General features: G+C 38.5%; 1 protein-coding gene across 3 annotated transcripts in view; it reads left to right on the top strand.

Annotated features, from left to right (window-relative positions):
- LOC110112291 (protein NINJA homolog 1) overlaps nucleotides 1-19684 on the top strand; it is a 32648-nt gene extending 12964 nt beyond the window's left edge. For 2 of the 3 annotated variants that reach the window (XM_020844463.2, XM_020844462.2), the window contains 2 exons: nucleotides 9434-10591; nucleotides 18928-19684. In XM_020844463.2, coding sequence (XP_020700122.2) covers nucleotides 9505-10591; nucleotides 18928-19412 — 1572 coding nt within the window. In that variant the 5' untranslated portion in view covers nucleotides 9434-9504 and the 3' untranslated portion in view covers nucleotides 19413-19684. The remainder of the gene's footprint in view (nucleotides 1-9433; nucleotides 10592-18927) is intronic. The other variant, XM_020844464.2, reaches the window with a different exon arrangement.

Raw genomic sequence — 19684 nt, 5'->3', positions numbered from 1 at the left:
TTATTTAAGTTTGTACCATTGCTTGTGTGTGGAGTTGAGTTATAGCCCTATGAGTATTTTAGTCATTTATTTTCTTTCTCTATGAGGCCTATATATTAGGTCATTGGTCTTGTATTTGGATGATGATTATGAATGAAAATTTTCATCTTTTCTTGTTTGATCTCTTTGTGAATTCTTGAGAGGAGAAATCCTAGGAGAGGGTCTTGTATCACCCGTAAGCTGCCGGTGGATTCCGGGACTCGCGGTTCTTCGTTTTCCTGTCCCTATCACCAGCCATCTTATCTTCCCTCCCAACACCGCCGGCCAATCCAACCTACCTCCTCCACCGGCCGGCCCTTTTTTCCCCAATCTCCTTCTAAGCCGCCGCCCACCCCTCACCCCATCCACATGCCAACGACCACCCCACCTTCACCCCCCAAACCGTCGGCCACCCCCTTCCTAGTTCCCCTTGGATGATGAAATCAATCATCATTAACACCTACCTAAAATAGCCTAATTAGTTTGGGAAAGATCTAAATAATTTGAAATTCAAATTTCAAATTTCAAATACTTTCCTAAACTAAGAAAGCTAAATTAGAAAAGTTTATAAATTGGGATCTAATTTAATTTTAAATTAGATTGGACATTCCTATTTCATCCCTAATTAGGAAACTATTAAACCCTTCCCAATCTTCCCCCTATTCTCTCTATGTCGCATGCTCCAAATTCTTGAATTCAAATTTTGAATTCTAATACTCCACTCCAACCCAAGTTAATTCTCTTAATTGATTACCCTCCTTGGTAATTAATTTTAAAGAGAATTTAATAACCCTAATTCCCCTAACTCATATTTGAATTTGAATTTGAATTTAAAATTCTTTTCCCTCATTTAATTAAATCTGAAATTAATTTCAGATTTAATGTTCTTTCCATAACCCTAAACCTAGACCCCAGAAACCCGAATTCCCTCCACACTTGGCCGACCCTCTTGCTTTCCCACCTTCTTGGAATTCCTCTCATCCCATGAGCTCTCTTGCAAGAAAAGAAGTCAAGCATCTTCCTTCCGGACGTTGGTGGATCACCGGTCGTCTACACATAGCCCCTCCTCCGACTAACTTTTGTTGGGTCTCTACTCCGGCTTCCTCTCCTTCGTGGTGGCATCTTCCAGATTGTGGCAATTCTTCTTTCGCTAACCCTTAAAGAGTGCGAGTGAGGGAAACTGATAGGAAATGCTTGTATTCACAAGCAAACCTAACCAAAATCAAATATCTAAACAAAGAAAGCTGCTGTCCACAGCAGAAAAACAGCCTAAACAGTGGGAAAACTGAGAGAGTCTTAAGAGAGATTCGTAGGAAATCAAAACAAACACTTGTATTCCACTAGGAGATGAAAAGTACTTGCAAGATACAATTTTCCTTCAATTCGAGAGGAAGGAAATACTCTCCACAATCTCCGGCAATGCCAAGGGCCCAAGACAAACCCTAGATCTCAAATAAAATTCAAATTCAAGATGAGAGCCAAACTCTCACTATAACTCCTAATTAAAGACAAAGGAAAATTACAAATACCTAAAATAACCCCTCATTAAAAATTTTTCGTCCCAAAATCGATTTAACCCCAAGTGGGGCCCACAGGGGCTTCCGCCCCCCTTGCTATTTCCGCCTAGCCAGGCCCCCGCCTGGAATAAACTTGGACCGGTCCAGCCGGCCCCTTTTGGGCCTGCCTAACAGTACTCCCCTCCCAAAAACTCACCTTGTCCTCAAGGTGAAAGTCGGGGAACTGTTGCTTCACAATTTCATATGGCTCCTAGGTGGCTTTGTATTCGGGAAGATCCTCCCATTTAATCAACACCTCATTGTTTCCCTTTTTATCAACCCTCACCCCTTCCAGCTCCATGGGTTCCATGACCACCTCCAAATTCTCTGTCAAAGATGCTGGTAGTTCAGCACTAGCTACCTGTTCCCCTAGTGCTCTCCTCAGCTGTGACACATGGAACACTGGGTGTATAGTAGCGGAGGAGGGTAACTTCAGACGATACGCCACTGCTCCAATCTTCCCCAAGACTTTATAGGGACCAAAATATCTCGGTGCCAACTTTTCATTTATTCTGTTAGCTACTGATTTCTGTCTGTAGGGTTTTAGCTTCAAGAACACCTTCTCCCCCACTTCATATTGTATGTCTCTCCTATGTGTATCGGCTCGCTTCTTCATAATTTGTTATGCCCTTCCTAGATGTTTCTTTAACTCCTCCAACACCTGGTCTCTTTCCTCTAGATACCACTCAACTGAAAAGATCGGTGTGTTTCCCCTCCTATAATGCACTAAATGTGGGGGGTCTCTTCCGTAAAGTACCTTGAGAGGGGTCATTTGGGATGCAGAATGATACGAAGTATTATACCAATACTCTGCCCATGGTAACCATTTAGCCCACTTACGTGGTGTTTCGAAAGCAAAACACCTCAAATAGGTATCCAAACTCCGATTTACCACCTCTGTCTGTTCATCTGTCCGTGGATGATAGGCGGTACTGCTCTTGAGAACAGTGACCTGCATTCTGAAGAGTTCCTTCCAAAACTGACTAAAGAACACTTTGTCTCTATCTGACACAATTGAAAACTGACTAAGGAAAACTCTATCTCTATCTGACACAATTGAAGCATGGAATCCGTGTAATCTCACCACCTCTCTAATAAATGCTGCTGCCACTGAGACCGCGGTGTACGGGTGTCGCAGGAGGACGAAATGTGCATACTTACTGAGGCGGTCCACCACTACCAAAATGACTATGAATCCCTCTGAGCGAGGTAGGCCGTCAATGAAGTCCATGGACACTTCCTCCCAAACTCTATTTGGAAGTTCCAAGGGTTGGAGTAGCCCTCCTGGTGCCATCACCATGTATTTATTTCTTTGGCACACCTCACACCTTGCCACCAGCTCATCCACATCTTCATGCATGCCCTTCCAATAGAGCTCCGCTGCTAGCCTCCTATACGTCTTCTGAACTCTTGAATGGCCTCCAATTGCACTGCCATGGAACTCTTGCAACAAGTGGGATATATGTATGGAAGTTCGTGGCATCACAAACCTCCCTTGATATAATAGTCTCTATCCCTCAATCCAGTAACTCGGATGGTTACTCTTGTCTTTCTTCAGGTCTTCCCTGATCTTTCCCAACTCTTTATCCCGTTTGCTTTCTTCCTTGATGGCCCCCCAGTCAACCATTAGGGGTACTGAAATTGTCAACTCCTGAAACTCCCCCACACACCTGGATAAGGCGTCAGCCGCCTTGTTTTCCACCCCTGGTCGATACTGGATCTCAAAATCATAGCCCAACAGTTTTGACAGCCACCTCTTGTGTTCCTCAGTCACCATCCTCTGCTCCAGCAAGTATTTCAGGCTCCATTGATTCATACGAACAATGAAATGTCTACCCAACAGGTAAGGGTGCCACTTATGAATGGCTAAGACGATGACCATCAGTTCTCTCTCGTACACTGACTTCAATCTCGCCCTGGTCGATAGCACCTGGCTGAAATAAGCTATAGGCCTATGATTCTGCATCAACACTGCTCCCAAGCTGTACCTTGAAGCATCGGTCTCCACCACGAATACCTGGATGAAATATGGGAGAGCTAGCACTGGGACAGTCATCATGGCCGTCTTCAATCGTTCAAAAGCTGGGTCGCCGCCTCTTCCCACAAAAAATTGTCATTCTTCAGCTGCTCCGTCAACGACCAAGCGATGGAACTGTACCCCTTCACAAACCTCTGGTAGTATCCTGTCAGTCCCAAGAAACCCCTCAACTCCCTGATGTTCTTGGGCATGGGCCATTTCTGCATTGCTTCCATCTTTGACTGGTCGGTTGCCACTCCCTCTTGAGACACTACATGTCCCAAATATTCCACCCTAGACTGGGCAAAACTGCACTTCTTTAAGTTAGCTTTCAGCTGATGTGTCTGTAGAATCCTTAAAACCTCCTTCAGATGCTTCAAATGTTCCTCCTCGGTTTGGCTGTACACCAAAATGTCATCAAAGAAGATTAGCACAAACTTACTCAGGTGCTGCCTGAACACCCTGTTCATCAAGGACTGAAAGGTAGCAGGGGCGTTAGTGAGCCCAAATGGAATCACCAAGAACTCATAGTGTCCCTCGTGTGTTCTAAAAGCCGTCTTCTGAATGTCCCCTTCCTTCATTCTGATTTGGTGGTAGCCCGACTTCAGGTCCATCTTAGAAAACACAACTGTTCCATGCAGCTCATCTAATAACTCATCGATTATTGGAATGGGGAATTTGTCTGGTACCGTCTCCTTGTTCAGGGCCTTGTAATCTACGCAAAACCTCCAGCTCCCATCCTTCTTTTTGACAAGTAAGACTGGACTGGAGAAAGGACTCACACTAGGTCTGACGATCCCTGCTTCTAACATCTCCTTAATCAGCTTCTCAATTTCATCTTTCTGAATCTGGGGGTAGCGGTATGGTCAAACATTGATCGGTGACACTCCCTCTTTCAGAAGGATGGCGTGCTCCTGCTCTCTAGGTGGTGGCAATCCCTGGGGTGGTTGGAATACCTCCCTGTATTGCTGTATGAGCGGTTGCACCACCTGTGGAATTTCTCCTTCTTCCCTCACAATGACCCTCTCCAAACGTTGCAGCTCCATCAAAAATCCCCCTCCCGCCTCCTATATGGATATGATCATGGATTTGAGAGATACGACTGCCCTTGACAGTCTGCATCCCTCTGGATCACCTTCCTCTACTCTTTTATCATAAGTTCCATCCTCAGAGCACCCAAGTTGACCTTGGTCTCCCCCAAAGTCTGTAGCCATTTCATCCCCAGGATGACATCTGTACTTCCCAATTCTAAGGGTAGAAAATCCTCCCTCACCTGTAGCCCTTGGATGGTCAAGACCACTCCCCTGTAAACTCCTCTCCCCATCTCCACCTTCTTCGTGCCCATCATCACCCCATAGCCTCCTGTATTGACTAGCTCTATCCCCAACTGCTCAACGATCTGGGCAAAAATGAAATTGTGGGTTGCCCCACTATCGATCAACACCAACACTTCACGGTCAGCTATCTCTCATCTTACTTTCATAGTGTGACTCGGAGTGAATCCCACTATCGAGTTCAGAGAGACTTCTGTCACATCCAGATGCAACTTCTCCCCTTCTGACCCGCTCTCACCTCCCTCCTCGTCTTCGCAAACGAGGATAACCTGAAGAGTTCAGTCCTTGCACCTGTGTCCGGGCATGTACTTCTCATCACATCGGAAACACAACCCCTTTGACCTCTTCTCTTGCATCTCCTTCTCGGTCAGCCGTTTGAACTGTCCCCCGTTTCTGGTGGGGGCAAGAAATATAGGGGGTCTATACCCCTCGCCCACACGAATGATTGGCCCTTAAAACCGACGACCCGCTGATTCACGAACGATGATGACTAAGATGAGGAAGAACAAACTCTTACATTTCAAATTAAACTAAAAAGAAGAAATTAAAAGATTACAAACGCTAACAAACTCGAATCGAAAATCAATGCACCCTAAAGTTGATACAGATGGAGTGGCACTTGCGGAGAGACGAAAGAGATTAGAAGCCGAGACGAAAGGTTGGAAAGAGCTCGCAAGATTTCCGTAGGGGATGAGAAGAAGAAGTGCACAAAGCTCGCAAGCTTTTTCAATGAAACCCGCAGGTTTACATTTCCAAAAATCACATAACATTCACTTTTTCAAACATTACAAGCCCCCTCATATTTATAGATATGAAAGGGGAAATACAAAAGGACACTAACAATGAATTCACATAGGAATTCTAAACATCACAAACATTAAAACCCAAATGCTTTTCATGGAAAAATAGCCCAAGCCCAAGAACCGAAGGAGCAGCCGCGGGAGCCAAGGAGGCCGCACGGAACCAAGGCGCTACAGCCACGGGAAAACACCCAGGCTCGGAAAACCAGCAGTCGACCAGAATTCCAGGGGGCAAAGGCACACAAAAAAAACTAAAACCCATAGTGGAAGCCAAGGAGCCACACATGGGAAACAACACTTCTTGGAATTCCAAAGGCCGGTTTGGAATTTCAAGGGACAAACATAATTAAAGACATAAAAACAATAAAAAGCACATTTAATAAAAGATAACTATGAACTAAAACTTAGCTAATAATGAGCTAACCCTTAGTTCAATAAGTGAACTAAAGACCAGCTCATAAATGAGCTAAAATTTCAGCTCAAAACTAAAATTTCAGCTCAAAACTAAAATTTCAGCTCAAAACTAAAATTTTAGCTCAAATTGATTGAGCTTGTAAGCTCAAGGGAAGTCAAATCCAACTTATTTTGGGTTTGAGTTGACCCCCCCTTTGCCTACATCAGTTTCCCCCTCCTCCAGTCCTATCCTTTGGTGCTTCCTTCAGACTCCCTGAGGCTGCCCCCTTTTAAGGCAAGAAGGTAGTAGTCATCTTGTACGACCCCCCCCCCTCCGCCGCGAATAGTTTCCTCGAGCTTCTCTTTCAGATTTCTTCTGATCTTCCACCAACTGTGCTAGTTCCATAGCCTTCCCTATGTTCCTAGGCTCCAATACTCTGACAACTGTTCGTATCTCTGGTTTAAGCCCCTTCATGAAGTTCCCCTCCAGGGCCGACTCCGAGATGTGATCCAATCGGCTAACCAAGTACTCAAATCTGTCTCGATAATCCGCCACCGTCCCCTCCTGAGTCGGGGCAAAGAACTGCTCATAAAAGTCTCCTCCCCCATCAGCTCGGAAACGCTCTAATAAGCAATCCTTGAACTCCCTCCAGCTCCGGATGGGCTCCCTTCTGTCACGCCACTGATACTATGCCAAAGCTTTTCCTTCCAGACACAATCTCGCAGCCGTCAGCTTCTCATCCTCTGTCAACCCGTTGACAGCAAAGTAATGCTCCACCTTATAGATCTAGCCATGGCCGTCTTCACCCTAAAAAACGGGCATCTTCAATTTCCTCACCTTGGGATCTCTCCCGTTTCCCCGGTATCCTCCATAACCTCCCATTCCTCTCAGAGGAGGATCTCCCCAATTGTCCCGATCGTCCCTCCGACGATTGTATCCCAAACCACCATCTTATTCCCCTCTTCTCCCATCAAAATCAGCACCTCGACGCTAAAATTCCTCTCTTCTTTCTTCAAAATCAGCACATCGACGCTGAAATTCCTCTCTTCTCCCGCCAAAATCAGCACCCCTTTATGTCATATCCCATACTCATCTCTTCCCTAGAAAGAGGCTCTAGATGAGGCATGTCGTTCTCTCCCTCTAGGATCTCTACCTCCGAATTTCTCTTCCCCCGCGAAGGTTTCGGATTTCCTCCCATGTCATGGCCGTTGGTGGTCTCTCTTACTTCCGATGTCGCCGGATTGGTCTTCATTTCAAGTAATTTCTTCATCATTTCTTCCATCACAGTGAACTTTCCTTCCAACCTTTCATTGTTGGAGGTGATTTGATTTTGAAAGTCGAAGAACCTTCCTTTTAAATCGGATTTCAATTTTCCGATTTTGCCTTCCAAGACTTCTACCTTCTTTCCGGCCATCGTTCTTCCCAACGGATCTCTAAAAAACACTTCCGGAAGCCGAAAGCTCGCTGAAAAATAGGGATTTCAGCCGCCCAAGGTCCCCAATCGATGCTCTGATACCAATTTGATAGGAAATGGTTGTATTCACTAGAAACCTAACCAAAATCAAGTATCTAAACAAAGAAAGCTGCTGTCCACAGCAGAAAAACAGCCTAAACAGTGGGAAAACTGAGAGAATCTTAAGAGAAATTCGTAGGAAATCAAAGCAAACACTTGTATTCCACTAGGAGATGAAAAGCACTTGCAAGATACAATTTTCCTTCAATTCAAGAGGAAGGAAATACTCTCCACAATCTCTGGCAATGCCAAGAGCCCAAGACAAACTCTAGATCTCAAATAAAATTCAAATTCAAGATGAGAGCCAAACTCTCACCATAACTCCTAATTAAAGACAAGGGAAAATTACAAAATACCTTAAACAGTCCCTAATTCAGAAATTTTCCTCCCAAAATCGATTTAACCCCAAGTGGGGCCCACAGGGGCTTCCGCTCCCCTTGCTGTTTCCGCCCAGCCAGGCCCTGGCCTGGAATAAACTTGGACCGGTCCAGCCGGCCCCTCTTTGGCCGGCCTAACAGAAACTTGAGGTGAATTCTCTCTTTGTTACGTGGTGGATTGTTTGTTTGTTGCACTACTTGTTTTCATTATAATCTTGATATTATTTTGAGATATTGTCTTTTATTGTGTTGTTACTTGTCATATCAATTTAAACAATTTTAAATTCGTAAAATCTTTTCAAAGTGAAACATTAAGTTTAAGTTGCGACGCCTAATTCAATCGTTATAAATTTCAACTTGGAATTCCTATGTGGTTTCACATCACTTTTGATTTATGTTTTTGTTGGATTCATATCAGATATTTGGTTTTCTTGCTAGTTATCAGTTTTTTTTTTAATTTTCTTTAGATTAGATGACCTTTATTTATTAGATTTAAATGAGAATTTGACTCTTGATCTAACACAATAGATAAAAAGGATTCATGTAGTCAACCTCACGTAGTGGAATAAAGGCTTATTGTTATTGTATTGATTAGTAGAAACCAAAACAAGTGGGTATGAATGCTGCAAATGGTGCTTTTATTTACTGTGTTTCCTACCTGTTTCTATGAGGACTGCCTAGTTTCTATGTTCATACTCATGGGACATCCAACATACTTCTTATTGAGCAAAATTTGGGATTTCTACTGGATTTTCTATTCAACTTTTTTATTTTTTAGTTCTTGTTTTCATCAGTCATTTTTAACCTCATCCATATTATTTGTCATTTGTGTTGCGATTTCTTCGTCGTGATTCATTACCTTTGAGTACCACATGGGGTTTCATCTCTAGCTTTTGCAAGTTTAACAGGCCATCATGCTTTTAGCCCACCTTTTTTTCCTGTAAAAACTTTTGCATTAATTATGTTTACTTGCCTCCTTATTGATGCATCTTTGGCTAATGACATATGCATAGTTATTACATTTTGAATATTTTTTTGTAAGCATCTACATACCTAATATAAGAAGGTGTTGATTTGATATTGATTAGTGATGTAAATCTATTGTAATTGAAACTTTGGCTACATAATTAAAATAATGTTTTTGCTGAATTGATTTTAATGTTTTTTGATGTTCTATCATACATAATTAAAATAAACTCTTTGATACACATCTTCCCTCTTTAATATTTCATCAAATCAATTCTCATGGCACTTAGTCATTTGCTTAGTTTTGCTGAATACAATTCTAGGTTACCAATGCTTCTCTGGTATATCTTTCATCTATTTAACTCTTTTCCAACTTTGTTCATGATTTCATCATCCCTACTTTTCGTTTTCTTTCCACTGTTAATTTTATTAACATTAACATGTCTTTCCGTTTGCAGTTGCTTTTTATGATCTATACAGATGCAGGAAGTATAAATTCTGTGTTTTGTTTTGCTTACTCACTCAGCAAATGGTGGATGAAAGTGGGCTTGAGTTAGACTTGGGCCTTTCATGTGGTAGATCATCGAACAAATCTAAAGTCAAAGATGTAACTTCAGATACTAAACGTGATGAAGGAAATGCCAGTAGACATACGGGAAGCAATATGACTGTTTCTGATGACTCATTTAAGAACTTTTTCAAATCAGGCTTGGAGAACCATGATCCTAAGGGGAAACAAAAGAGTGATCCTATTCAGTATAGACAAGAGAACTTCTTTACAGACCTTTCTAAGTGCTCCTCTCCTATAGCAGATTGTTATAATGATGGACGGAGCAAGCCTCAATTCACAAGGTATCAAGAACTGTGGATATCAAGTAATAAAACTCTTGAGACTGAAGAAGAGAAATCAAGTTCCAGCAAAAGGAAATTGTCCTTTGAGGAGATCAATTTTCAAAACAAGCATGAAAAATTGATTGATTATGCTGAAAATCATGGAAAGAATCGTACCGAAGATCCTTCCATGAGAAACTCACATGTTTCAAGTACCATGGAAGATGGTACCACGGGTGAAAATGGAGGCGCAGCTGAGTCTGAAGCGGAAGGCCCGAAATCTTGGCCTTCTTTGCCTAGAGAAGAAAAAGCAAAGTGCTCAGAAGCTTTTAACTTAAATGCTAAATACGTTTTAAGCAGTTCAAGTGCTTCACAATGTCAGAAAGAGGCCTATAAATCAGGAAATGAACCCAAACCTGAGTTAGGAAAAGTTGCTTTTGGGGTTCCATTGATGCTCCAGCCATTACCTGCCATGAGTGGACCTTATCCAGTTCCTGCAATGATACCCTCTACTAGTAGCGGGCCAAATGCTGCGTCTCTTCCTTCAAAATGTGTCATGCAACTAATGCCAACTGCAAATGGTGAACATCCTGTGGTCTCAGTCAATACCAACAACATGCAGCTTGCCTTTAGTTACCCTTCTGTCCCGCATCCGGCAATGGAAAAAGGTTCTCCCTGGGCATTTAATTCTCAATCTCTGCATGCATCTTCCTTTACTAGCAGAAAGCACTCTGCTGGTGCGCTAAAGCAAGAGCATTTTGAGGATGGCGTGAAGACATCTGAAGGTCAACCCTCTTCAACCCAAATGATCATGTAGCTATTTATGCTTTCATTGCAACCAGTCTTTCGCATTATCTTAATACCACTTCTTATGCATATTTTTTGATTAATTTTCTGAATGAGTGCTTTTGATGTTGCTTGATTACTTGTAAATTAGATAGTTTAAATTGTTAAGGTTCTAACTGCTGAATGTAATCATTGACCTTTACATATCATTTTACCCATATTAATGCATGGGATTTATAGGTCATATAAAATGAGGTTCAAGTTTAAACTATCTAAAAATAAATTCTTCTATTTGCAACTGAAATTTTCAATTGGAAATCCTTAACAAATGCCACCAACTTAAAGAGATGGAGGTCCAAATAGGTTGATCTAATCTGAGCTACTGGAGGAGACTTAGGGAAAAGAGGAGTAATATGATGTTAAAAAAGGCATAAACCTAAGCTGTTGGTGGTCCGAGCAGATTGCGCCAAAGGCGATCGATGGATGTCAAGGACCAAGGTCGTCAATTCAGGTCGATGAGTGATATTCTTAAAAGAGTGTGAACAGAAGATGAACCTTCAAGAATAAAATCTTTAAAATGATCAATTATTCAGAGGGAGTAGACCCTGGGCTAAGTAGTCGAGATTGATTGATTTAATAGATCCACCAGAGTTTTCTGCTTCTCAGTGGCTCTCATTTTATCAATTGTTGGCCATTTGCACACTTGGAATTTGGTGTAAATAATTAGGTGTTACACCATTAATGATCTGGTAGCTTGTAGACAGGACTTTGACTCCAATAAAGAACTAAGTTTGCCTTCATTAAATGTGTTGGTTGCATCCTCTACATCCATCTTAATTTATCGATCACCTCTTGAGGTATAATCCCTTTGATAAACTTTTACCGAAAGAGAAAGATGGACTTAAAATATCTCTAATGTTGGCTACTCTCAAAACATGAGAAGACCACACAGAGTTGAGAGAACGATGACTGCTTTTATAGATCTCCTACGGTGGGATTTGACAAGAAAAATAAGGTAAAACATTTGTTAATAATGAGGAAATATAAATTAACAAATTTTATAACCGATTGGAGCTAATTTGATCTAAAAATTGATGGATTTATCAACAAAGAATAGGAAAATTAATATCAACACCTCAATAAGTTACATTTTATATAGAAACACATCTATGCTAAGCACTTATTATTAAACAATGTTGGGGTTATGCGTGCATTATAATAAAGTGATAGGGTTAAATGGCAATTACCCTTATATTTAGTATATTTAATGATATATTTTATAAATAAATTTTGAATACTTTTATGTAAACTAATTTTTATTAATAGTCAATAAATGTTTGATAATTACATACAAGTTCTTAAAGTATAGATCATGTTTCATAGTTAGACTACAATGCTTTCCCCTTTTTCTTCTATTAAGTGCTTTAATTTATTCTCATTTTCTATTGACAATGAGGGAATATGAAATTGCCGGCGCTTAATTTTTTGAGGGCTATTTGTTTTTTTTGTAAATATAAAAAACACTTTTAAAAATGAGGGGAAATTATGATGCTTGGGAACTAAAGCTTTTAGCTATCTTGTGCTTCATATATCATTTTGTGCTTCTTAGTTCTTTTTTAGTGTTGCTGATTGATAATTCATTCCTCATTTTTTTCCTTAGAAAACTTGATATTTCTTGTGGATTAAAATAAAGTGAAGCAGTTGTGTTCCTCGAGAACTATATCTATGTGGTCATATCTTCTTAAAGCCTTATCTTGTGGTGATCTGTGATCTGGAATATGGTATAGCTATGGAGGCTATTGGTGTTGAAAATCTCTTTGATCTTTAAATCTTGAGTACATTTGTTTTTGCTCACTAAATCGAAGGAGTGGCATGATAGTAGAAGTGGGAGAGAATTTGGTGGTGGACATAGCAAAGGGAGAGGAAGTTGATGAGTGAAAAAGGGTTTATTAGCCATTTATTTTTTTGAAAATGCTCAAAAACATAACATGCAAGGTCATATGACTGCATTTAATGTTGAGCAATGATGTAGTTATGCTTGGGACCTATGTGAATGAGGAAAATGATGCGGTAGATCCAAGCAAAGTGTTTAAAAATATGCACTAACGTAAAACATGGCATATATCTCAAGTACATGCATTTAATTTACCCAAAATATATTTTGTAAGATTAATAAAATTTACTCCAATGACCTTCATTGATCCTATTAGATCCGGCTTATGTTAAGAAATGTAGAGATCGACCTAAAAAGGCTTGGTTAGAAAGTATTAAAAATGACTTTTTTTACTCTCAATAGGACATAATGTAGAAAAATGATTTATGTAGCCGACCCCATATAGTGGGATAAAAGCTTTTTTGTTGTTGTTGTAATAAAAATTACTCAATCAACTTGAAACTCTATTGAAATCAATTACTTTTAGCTAAACTTTAATTGAGCTCATTAAAATGAAACAAATTTATTTTGAGTTTAAGTTGATTCACTCAAATGAGTTGATATTACCCCCATGCACCTGTGTTTATGAGGATTCGATTTCTATAGATGGGCTTGATATGATCTTATGCTAAGTTGGTTTATGAGGATCCAATTTCTATAAATGTGCTTGATGTTTATATTTATTTATCATTAATCATATCTCTAGCTTAGATTGACATTGATGTTGTACTTGAGACTATTCGTAATCCTAAATTTAAGATCAAGCTTGAGATAGATATATCTTTTGTTATATCTAATATTTAGATGAAGAGACAGATTGACCTATAAGCTAGTATTCTTGTAAGATTCTTCTTTAGACATATATATGTTATTCTATAGGTTCCAAATTGTTGTATAAAAGTTATTCTCAGAAATATGGATTGAGGTTGTGTTCCCATACTGACATCTAAATGTGACCGTGGGAGTCTCTTCTATGGTATTAGTATTAAAAAGATGTACTATGCATAAAGAGCTTCGGATTTCAGAGCCAAAGTTGTTGATTCTACTCTCTATGTTCAATTTGCACATGTTGATGATTGGAGGTATGTTCATGAACCAACTCCACAGCCTCAACCATAAAAACTAGATTCTAAAGAAAGGAATTATGAATGAGTCTTCTAGAGAAGAATTCTATGGGCCTTAAGGGAGTTAATGCAATTGAAGGCATACATCAAGATTATTCTAAATTATTATATTTTCTGGTTATTTTTAAAACTTTATTTCAATTTTAAGAAACTTAATTGTTACTTTTTTATTTTAAATTAGATAATAGGAATCATAACTTATCTAGGTTTATTATAAATATAACCTCATATCTATAAATAGGAGTTTATTGCTTGAAGTTGAATAATCCAATTATGGTTAAAATTTGAAAAAATCCTTCTCCTCGTTCCCTCTATCGCATGATATCTCTTTCTCTGTCTCATGGTTTCCCAAGTATCTGAACGTCTCATTGAAATTTTGGTTTTGTATACCTATTTTTCTCTCTTCTCCATAAACCCAATTCTCAAGATCTTCCTATGGTATGTTCACTTTCATAGCTGCTGTGCAACCCAAATCCCATGTAGCAATACGCATCCAAAGGGTAGAATTCAAGAAAGAAAGCTAACAATCAAGTTAAATTCAAAGAGTAGAAAGAAGACGAGATCAAGTAGGAGATCATTCTTAGGGACCATCATCAAATTGCATCAAGATTGATTTTTTACAATAATTTGGTGTATTCTCACGATTGTAAATTTCTTGATGGCATAGTTCAAAAGAAAAAGCATTAAACATACTAAAATTCTAAGCTTTTTTGCTCATATAATATAGTATTAGGCTTTTCTATAGTACCAATTGAATAGCCTGCTCAGATTATTTGAACAGCTTAGCAAGTGTTGCAAGCTATTCATGAAGTCAGTTGGCAATTTGGAAGGCATGTTGGTTAAATTTAATCTTTTCATGATAAGATTTGTTCAGGTATAGATTAAATCTAAGTTAGCATCTTTTAAAGTTTTATTCTGCTACGTTTAATACTGGCTTTATATCAGCTCTAACCCTGCTTGGAAATTCAACCTATTTGAAGCATTGGCTTGATAAAGAGCTACACATATGAATTGATATATGGAGAGTATTGCATCCACAATTGTAAAGGATTTTAGCCTATCCTATCTATGGGATATTGTGGTTCAGGTCCTTTTTTATCTTTAGCAAAACAAGGACATATTATATGCCTACTTTCCTAGAAGTAGACTTAACCATGTGATCCAATAATGAATGGCCCCATAACATTTGGCTGTAGAGATGGATCAACCTGTACATATATTCAGCACTTGACCCATATATTAATATATGCATTGATATTTACATTTATTCTTATATTGACATCATTGAGTGTAGATAGGGGTGTCAATATTTGACACGATCCGAAATCTGATATGAACCTGACCTGAAAATTCTGGGTTAGGGTCAACTCGAATCCGAAATGGGTTGGGTTCGGGTTCAACAAAACAACCCGTTTCAAAAACCGGGTCCGGTTCAGGTTGACCTAGAAACCCGAAATTGACCCGTTTTTTATCCGGAAACCCAAGATTGACCCGTTTTTTACCCGAAAATCTGAGATTTATCGGGTTTTTGACAAAAAAAAACTAGCAATTTTTGGTCGGTCCCGGGTCATTCGGTTCGTGTCGGGTTGAACCGGACCCAAAGCAGGTCGGGTTTAGGTCCGAAAACTTACCCATTTGCAAAAAAATGGGTCGGGTTTGGTTGACCCGAATACTGTCGGGTCAGTTTCAAATTTGACCTGAACCCGACCCGTTACCCAAAATTGACACCCCCAAGTGTAGTCATCTAACCATTCAGTGCATCTGTGCAAAAATATGCCAACGATAATAAAATTTTACACTCGTGTGCATCTCATGTGCATGCGTTTATGCGCACAATATAGTTTTATTTGATTGTTGATATTAATATATATTGTAATTCTTTCTTTTTGAAAACTATTTGTATTGCTATTTGTAAAGTTTGGGTTTAGGTTTTCTGATAAAAATCAAATTCTTAATTTATCTCAAACTCTTGATCAAATTTTCTATTGATGCTCATAATCTTTTCACTTTTCACCAAACAGTTCTGCGCTATTGATTCCCCTAGTCATTTCACTTTTCACCAAGCATTTCGCTCCTTTAAGCTAGAAAAGCTACGGTCTGAATTTAGAATAATCAACTCAACTCTGTTCAGCTAGGAGGCACTTTCAGTATGGTTAAGCTAACTAGCAACTTTTTTCCCTCAGGTTCTTTGCCCTCACTTTTCCATGACCTCCATCACCATTGATGTAGTACAACCCAGCTCATGTCCCTTTTTATGCCAGCATCCCATGGCTTGTCATGCTGCCTTCTTACTGCTTGCTGCTCTTTATAACATTTAACAGCCTTTCTCACTGCCCAAATCACCCGCCTATCATCATCCTTCCTTGCTGCATCTACGTTGCATTGAATATCGGCATAAAGACTATGCTTAAGCCTTAATTATCCGGTTTAATTGTTTATCTATTTAGTTAAATTGTATTAGCTATTTTATCCTAATAAATGATCAATTTTATAGTTAATTACTCAAAGTTCAGCAAAGCACAAATTAGTTTTCATCTTCCCCCAAACAGTTTTTAATGTTCTGTTAGCCTATCTGTTTGGCCAAAATAAATGGCTTAAGCTCTGAATTCAGAAGTTTTGAATGTGTAGTTTCAATATCACTTTCAGTTTGATGATGATCATCATCATTAGTTATATCCCAGCTAATTTTTGTTGATTTTATGAATATTCATTTTTCATTCATTCTTATTGAGTGCCAACAGTGTTGAACTTATTATTTACAAATTCATTTCATTAAATTTTATTCATATTATCTTTTAGACCTATTCCTTTTGTTTCCTAATTTTCTAACATTAAATTTATATATTCATATAATGGGTATATTTTTTTATCATTTATTGAGAATGAGATTTTAGATCTTAAGATTTTGTCTGTGCATGAGGATGTTAATGTTATGCGAAAAAGAGTGACTAGTGATATCAAGAATATTGCAAAAGGTTGCGGTATGATACTAATGTTTCTCAAAATCAATTTGGATTCATGTCGGGTAGGTCTACTATGGAAGCTATACATTTATTGATAGGTTTGATGAAGAAATATAGAGAGAATATGGAGGATCTACATATGATATTTATTGATTTAGAGAAAGAATATGATAAAGTTCCAAGAGAAGTGTTATGGAGAGTTATAACTCTTATATTCAAGTCGTTAAAGATATGTATGCATGAGCTATTATTTGTGTTCAAACACGAGGTGGTTTGACCAAGTATTTTCCTATTTCGATTGAATTACATCGAGGATCAGCCTTAAGCCCATATCTTTTTTGCTTTAGTCATAGATGTTCTCACTAGAGATTTGCAAGAGGATGTACCTTGGTGTATGCTTTTTGTTGATGATAGTCTTCTTGTAGATAAGACTAGAGAAGGAGTTGAAGCTAAACTTGAATTATGGAGGTCAACCTTAGAGTCTAAAGGTTTTCACTTGAGTAGATCTAAAATTGAATATATATAGTGTAATTTTAGTAGTAATAAACCTAGTGAGGGGATTATGACTTTGGACGATCAAGTTATTAATAAGAGTACACATTTTACATATCTTGGATCTATTGGTCAGAGTGATGGTGAAATAGATGGGGATATTATTAACAGAATTCAAGTTAGATGGTTGAAGTGGAGGAATGCATTAGGCATGTTTTGTGATGGAAAAGTCCCCCTCAAATTTAGGGGAAAATTCAATATGATGGTGGTGAGACTTGTAATGCTTTATGGTGCCAAATGTTGGCCATTAAAAGAGAAGCATAATACTAAGTTAAGTGTTGCAGAGATGAGGATGCTCAGATGGATGAGTGGCTTTACCTTTAGGGATAGGATACGAAATGAGCATATACGTGAAAAGATTGGAGTAGCTCCAGTGGAAGATAAGATTAGAGAGAGACGTCTTAGATGGTTTGATCACCTAAAACGGCGGCCTTCCGATGACTTGATTAGGAAAGTAGAGGTATTAGATTTGACTTAAGAAAGGTAGAAGTAGAGCTAAAAAGACTTGGTTAGAAAATATTAGAAATGATATTTCTTTATTAGATTTAAACGAGAATTTGACTTTTAATAGGACACATGGATAAAAAGGATTTATGTAGCTGACCCCACATAGTGGGACAAAGGCTTGATATTTAGTCATATATTAATTATCTAACTTAACTAATAATATCTTAGAGATATTAACTAGCTTAATTATCTAATTACTCTTATAAATATTAATAACTATATAACTACTAATATTATTTTGAGTAATTACTTAATTATTTGTTAGAATATTAATTATCTAATTAATTATTTTAATTATTATTTACATTATTAATTATCTAATTAAATTTTAAATTTATTAATTTATAATAATTAAATTACATAAATTAATTCCTAATTATTTACAAATGATTTGCTCTTCTTTCTTCTCTTATGTGTTCTTCGTTATTCGTTGTTGTGGACTTTGTGCTTTGCATGAGCTGTGAGGTAGGGTTTTAAACAAGTCACTAAAGCCTTCTTCCCCTCCTTCAATGATGTTCCTTCCTGTCACATTGGAAGTCGCGAAAGTTCGTCATTCTTCCTATTAGATCGGACATAGCGATGAGAGCTCGCTCTCTTTGATGGTAACTATTGTTCTCACTTTTGAAGAAGGGTTTGGTTGCTGGGGTTCAACGCTCATCTGTTGGAGGTTCGAAGAATGAATGAGTTGTTGTTTTGACGTTATATTATTATTATATTGGTTATGCCGATCACACCCTCTCAACATACTTCTGCCGTCCAAATTTTCCGTTATTTTTTTAATGACGAGATCAAAATGGTCTTATTTTAAAGAGTTGAGGTATCAAATTGGTCCCTCAAAATAGTTGAGGATCATTTTGGCCAATCCCAAATAGTTAAAGGATCATTTTGGTCATTTTCTCTTTTTTTTTTCCCATTTTTAAAGCTATGAGCAGATATTCAGTTAAATCTGGAATTTTTATCTGATTGAAAATCATAATTGCTTCACCCTTCCTGTATAAGAATTGATTGCATTCAATACAATGTAGGCTTCTGTATTTACATGTTGTGCTTGCATATTTAATTTAAGCGCATAGTATGAAGTTAATGCAGAACAAATATCCAGAAGAGGTCATCAAATAAATGAGTTAGAAGAGTTTTTTTTTTTTTTTTACTTCAGGCCCACCTGTCTATCAAAAATAACAACCGTGTTAAGAAATTGCAGTTCCCATGTCATATTTTCATGAAAATGTTTTCATAACTTTTCAAAATCTTTTTAGGATCAGTAGCTCATAATTCAACTGGAGCTTTGCCATCTGATGTGAAGTCATCAGATTTGAAAATTGGCATGACTAAACGTGTCGGAGAGACTGGTGAATCCGCTGAATCTGTTGGGAACAACCTAGGAAACCTTACCAGAATGACAAATGAAACAACAAACAAGCCTACAAAGGAAGGATTTTTCCATGGCGGGCCAGGTATTAAGCCAGGTATTGCCCCATATTTAGAATTTGGTGGGTGTGGTTCATACCCAGATCTTCCTTGGGTTTCCACCACAGGACAAGGACCAAATAGCAAAACCATATCTGGTGTTACCTACAAATACAATCAAAATGAAATAAAGGTTGTCTGTGCTTGCCATGGGATCCATATGTCCCAAGAGGAGTTCGTCCAGCACGCCAGTGGCGACGGCTCGAACTTGAAGTCGAACTCTCAAAATAACCCAAATTTGGCAACTTTTCCCAGTAGCAATCCAAAAAACTGAGGCTTTACCTTAACATTAATGATGTTTTTGCAATCCAAGGGCTTGTCATTCAGTTTCCTATAGGCCAATTTTTCCCAGCAGCCACTTCATGGGAATGCTGAAGTAAGATGAAATATTTGTATGAAGGTTAACTTATTACAAATACGCTTTAGTTGTTCACATGGGGGATTGATTGGCATGGTAGCCTTTTGATGTAGGAGAAGCTATGGCCTTCTTTGTATTTTGCTGTTGTTTATCCTAACTTATATGTACTGTTGCTCAGCTTTTCGTCA

This window comes from Dendrobium catenatum, unplaced genomic scaffold (assembly GCF_001605985.2).
Source record: "Dendrobium catenatum unplaced genomic scaffold, ASM160598v2 fragScaff_scaffold_8, whole genome shotgun sequence".
Classification (NCBI taxonomy): Eukaryota; Viridiplantae; Streptophyta; class Magnoliopsida; order Asparagales; family Orchidaceae; genus Dendrobium; species Dendrobium catenatum.
This window is presented reverse-complemented; position numbering and strand designations above follow the sequence as displayed.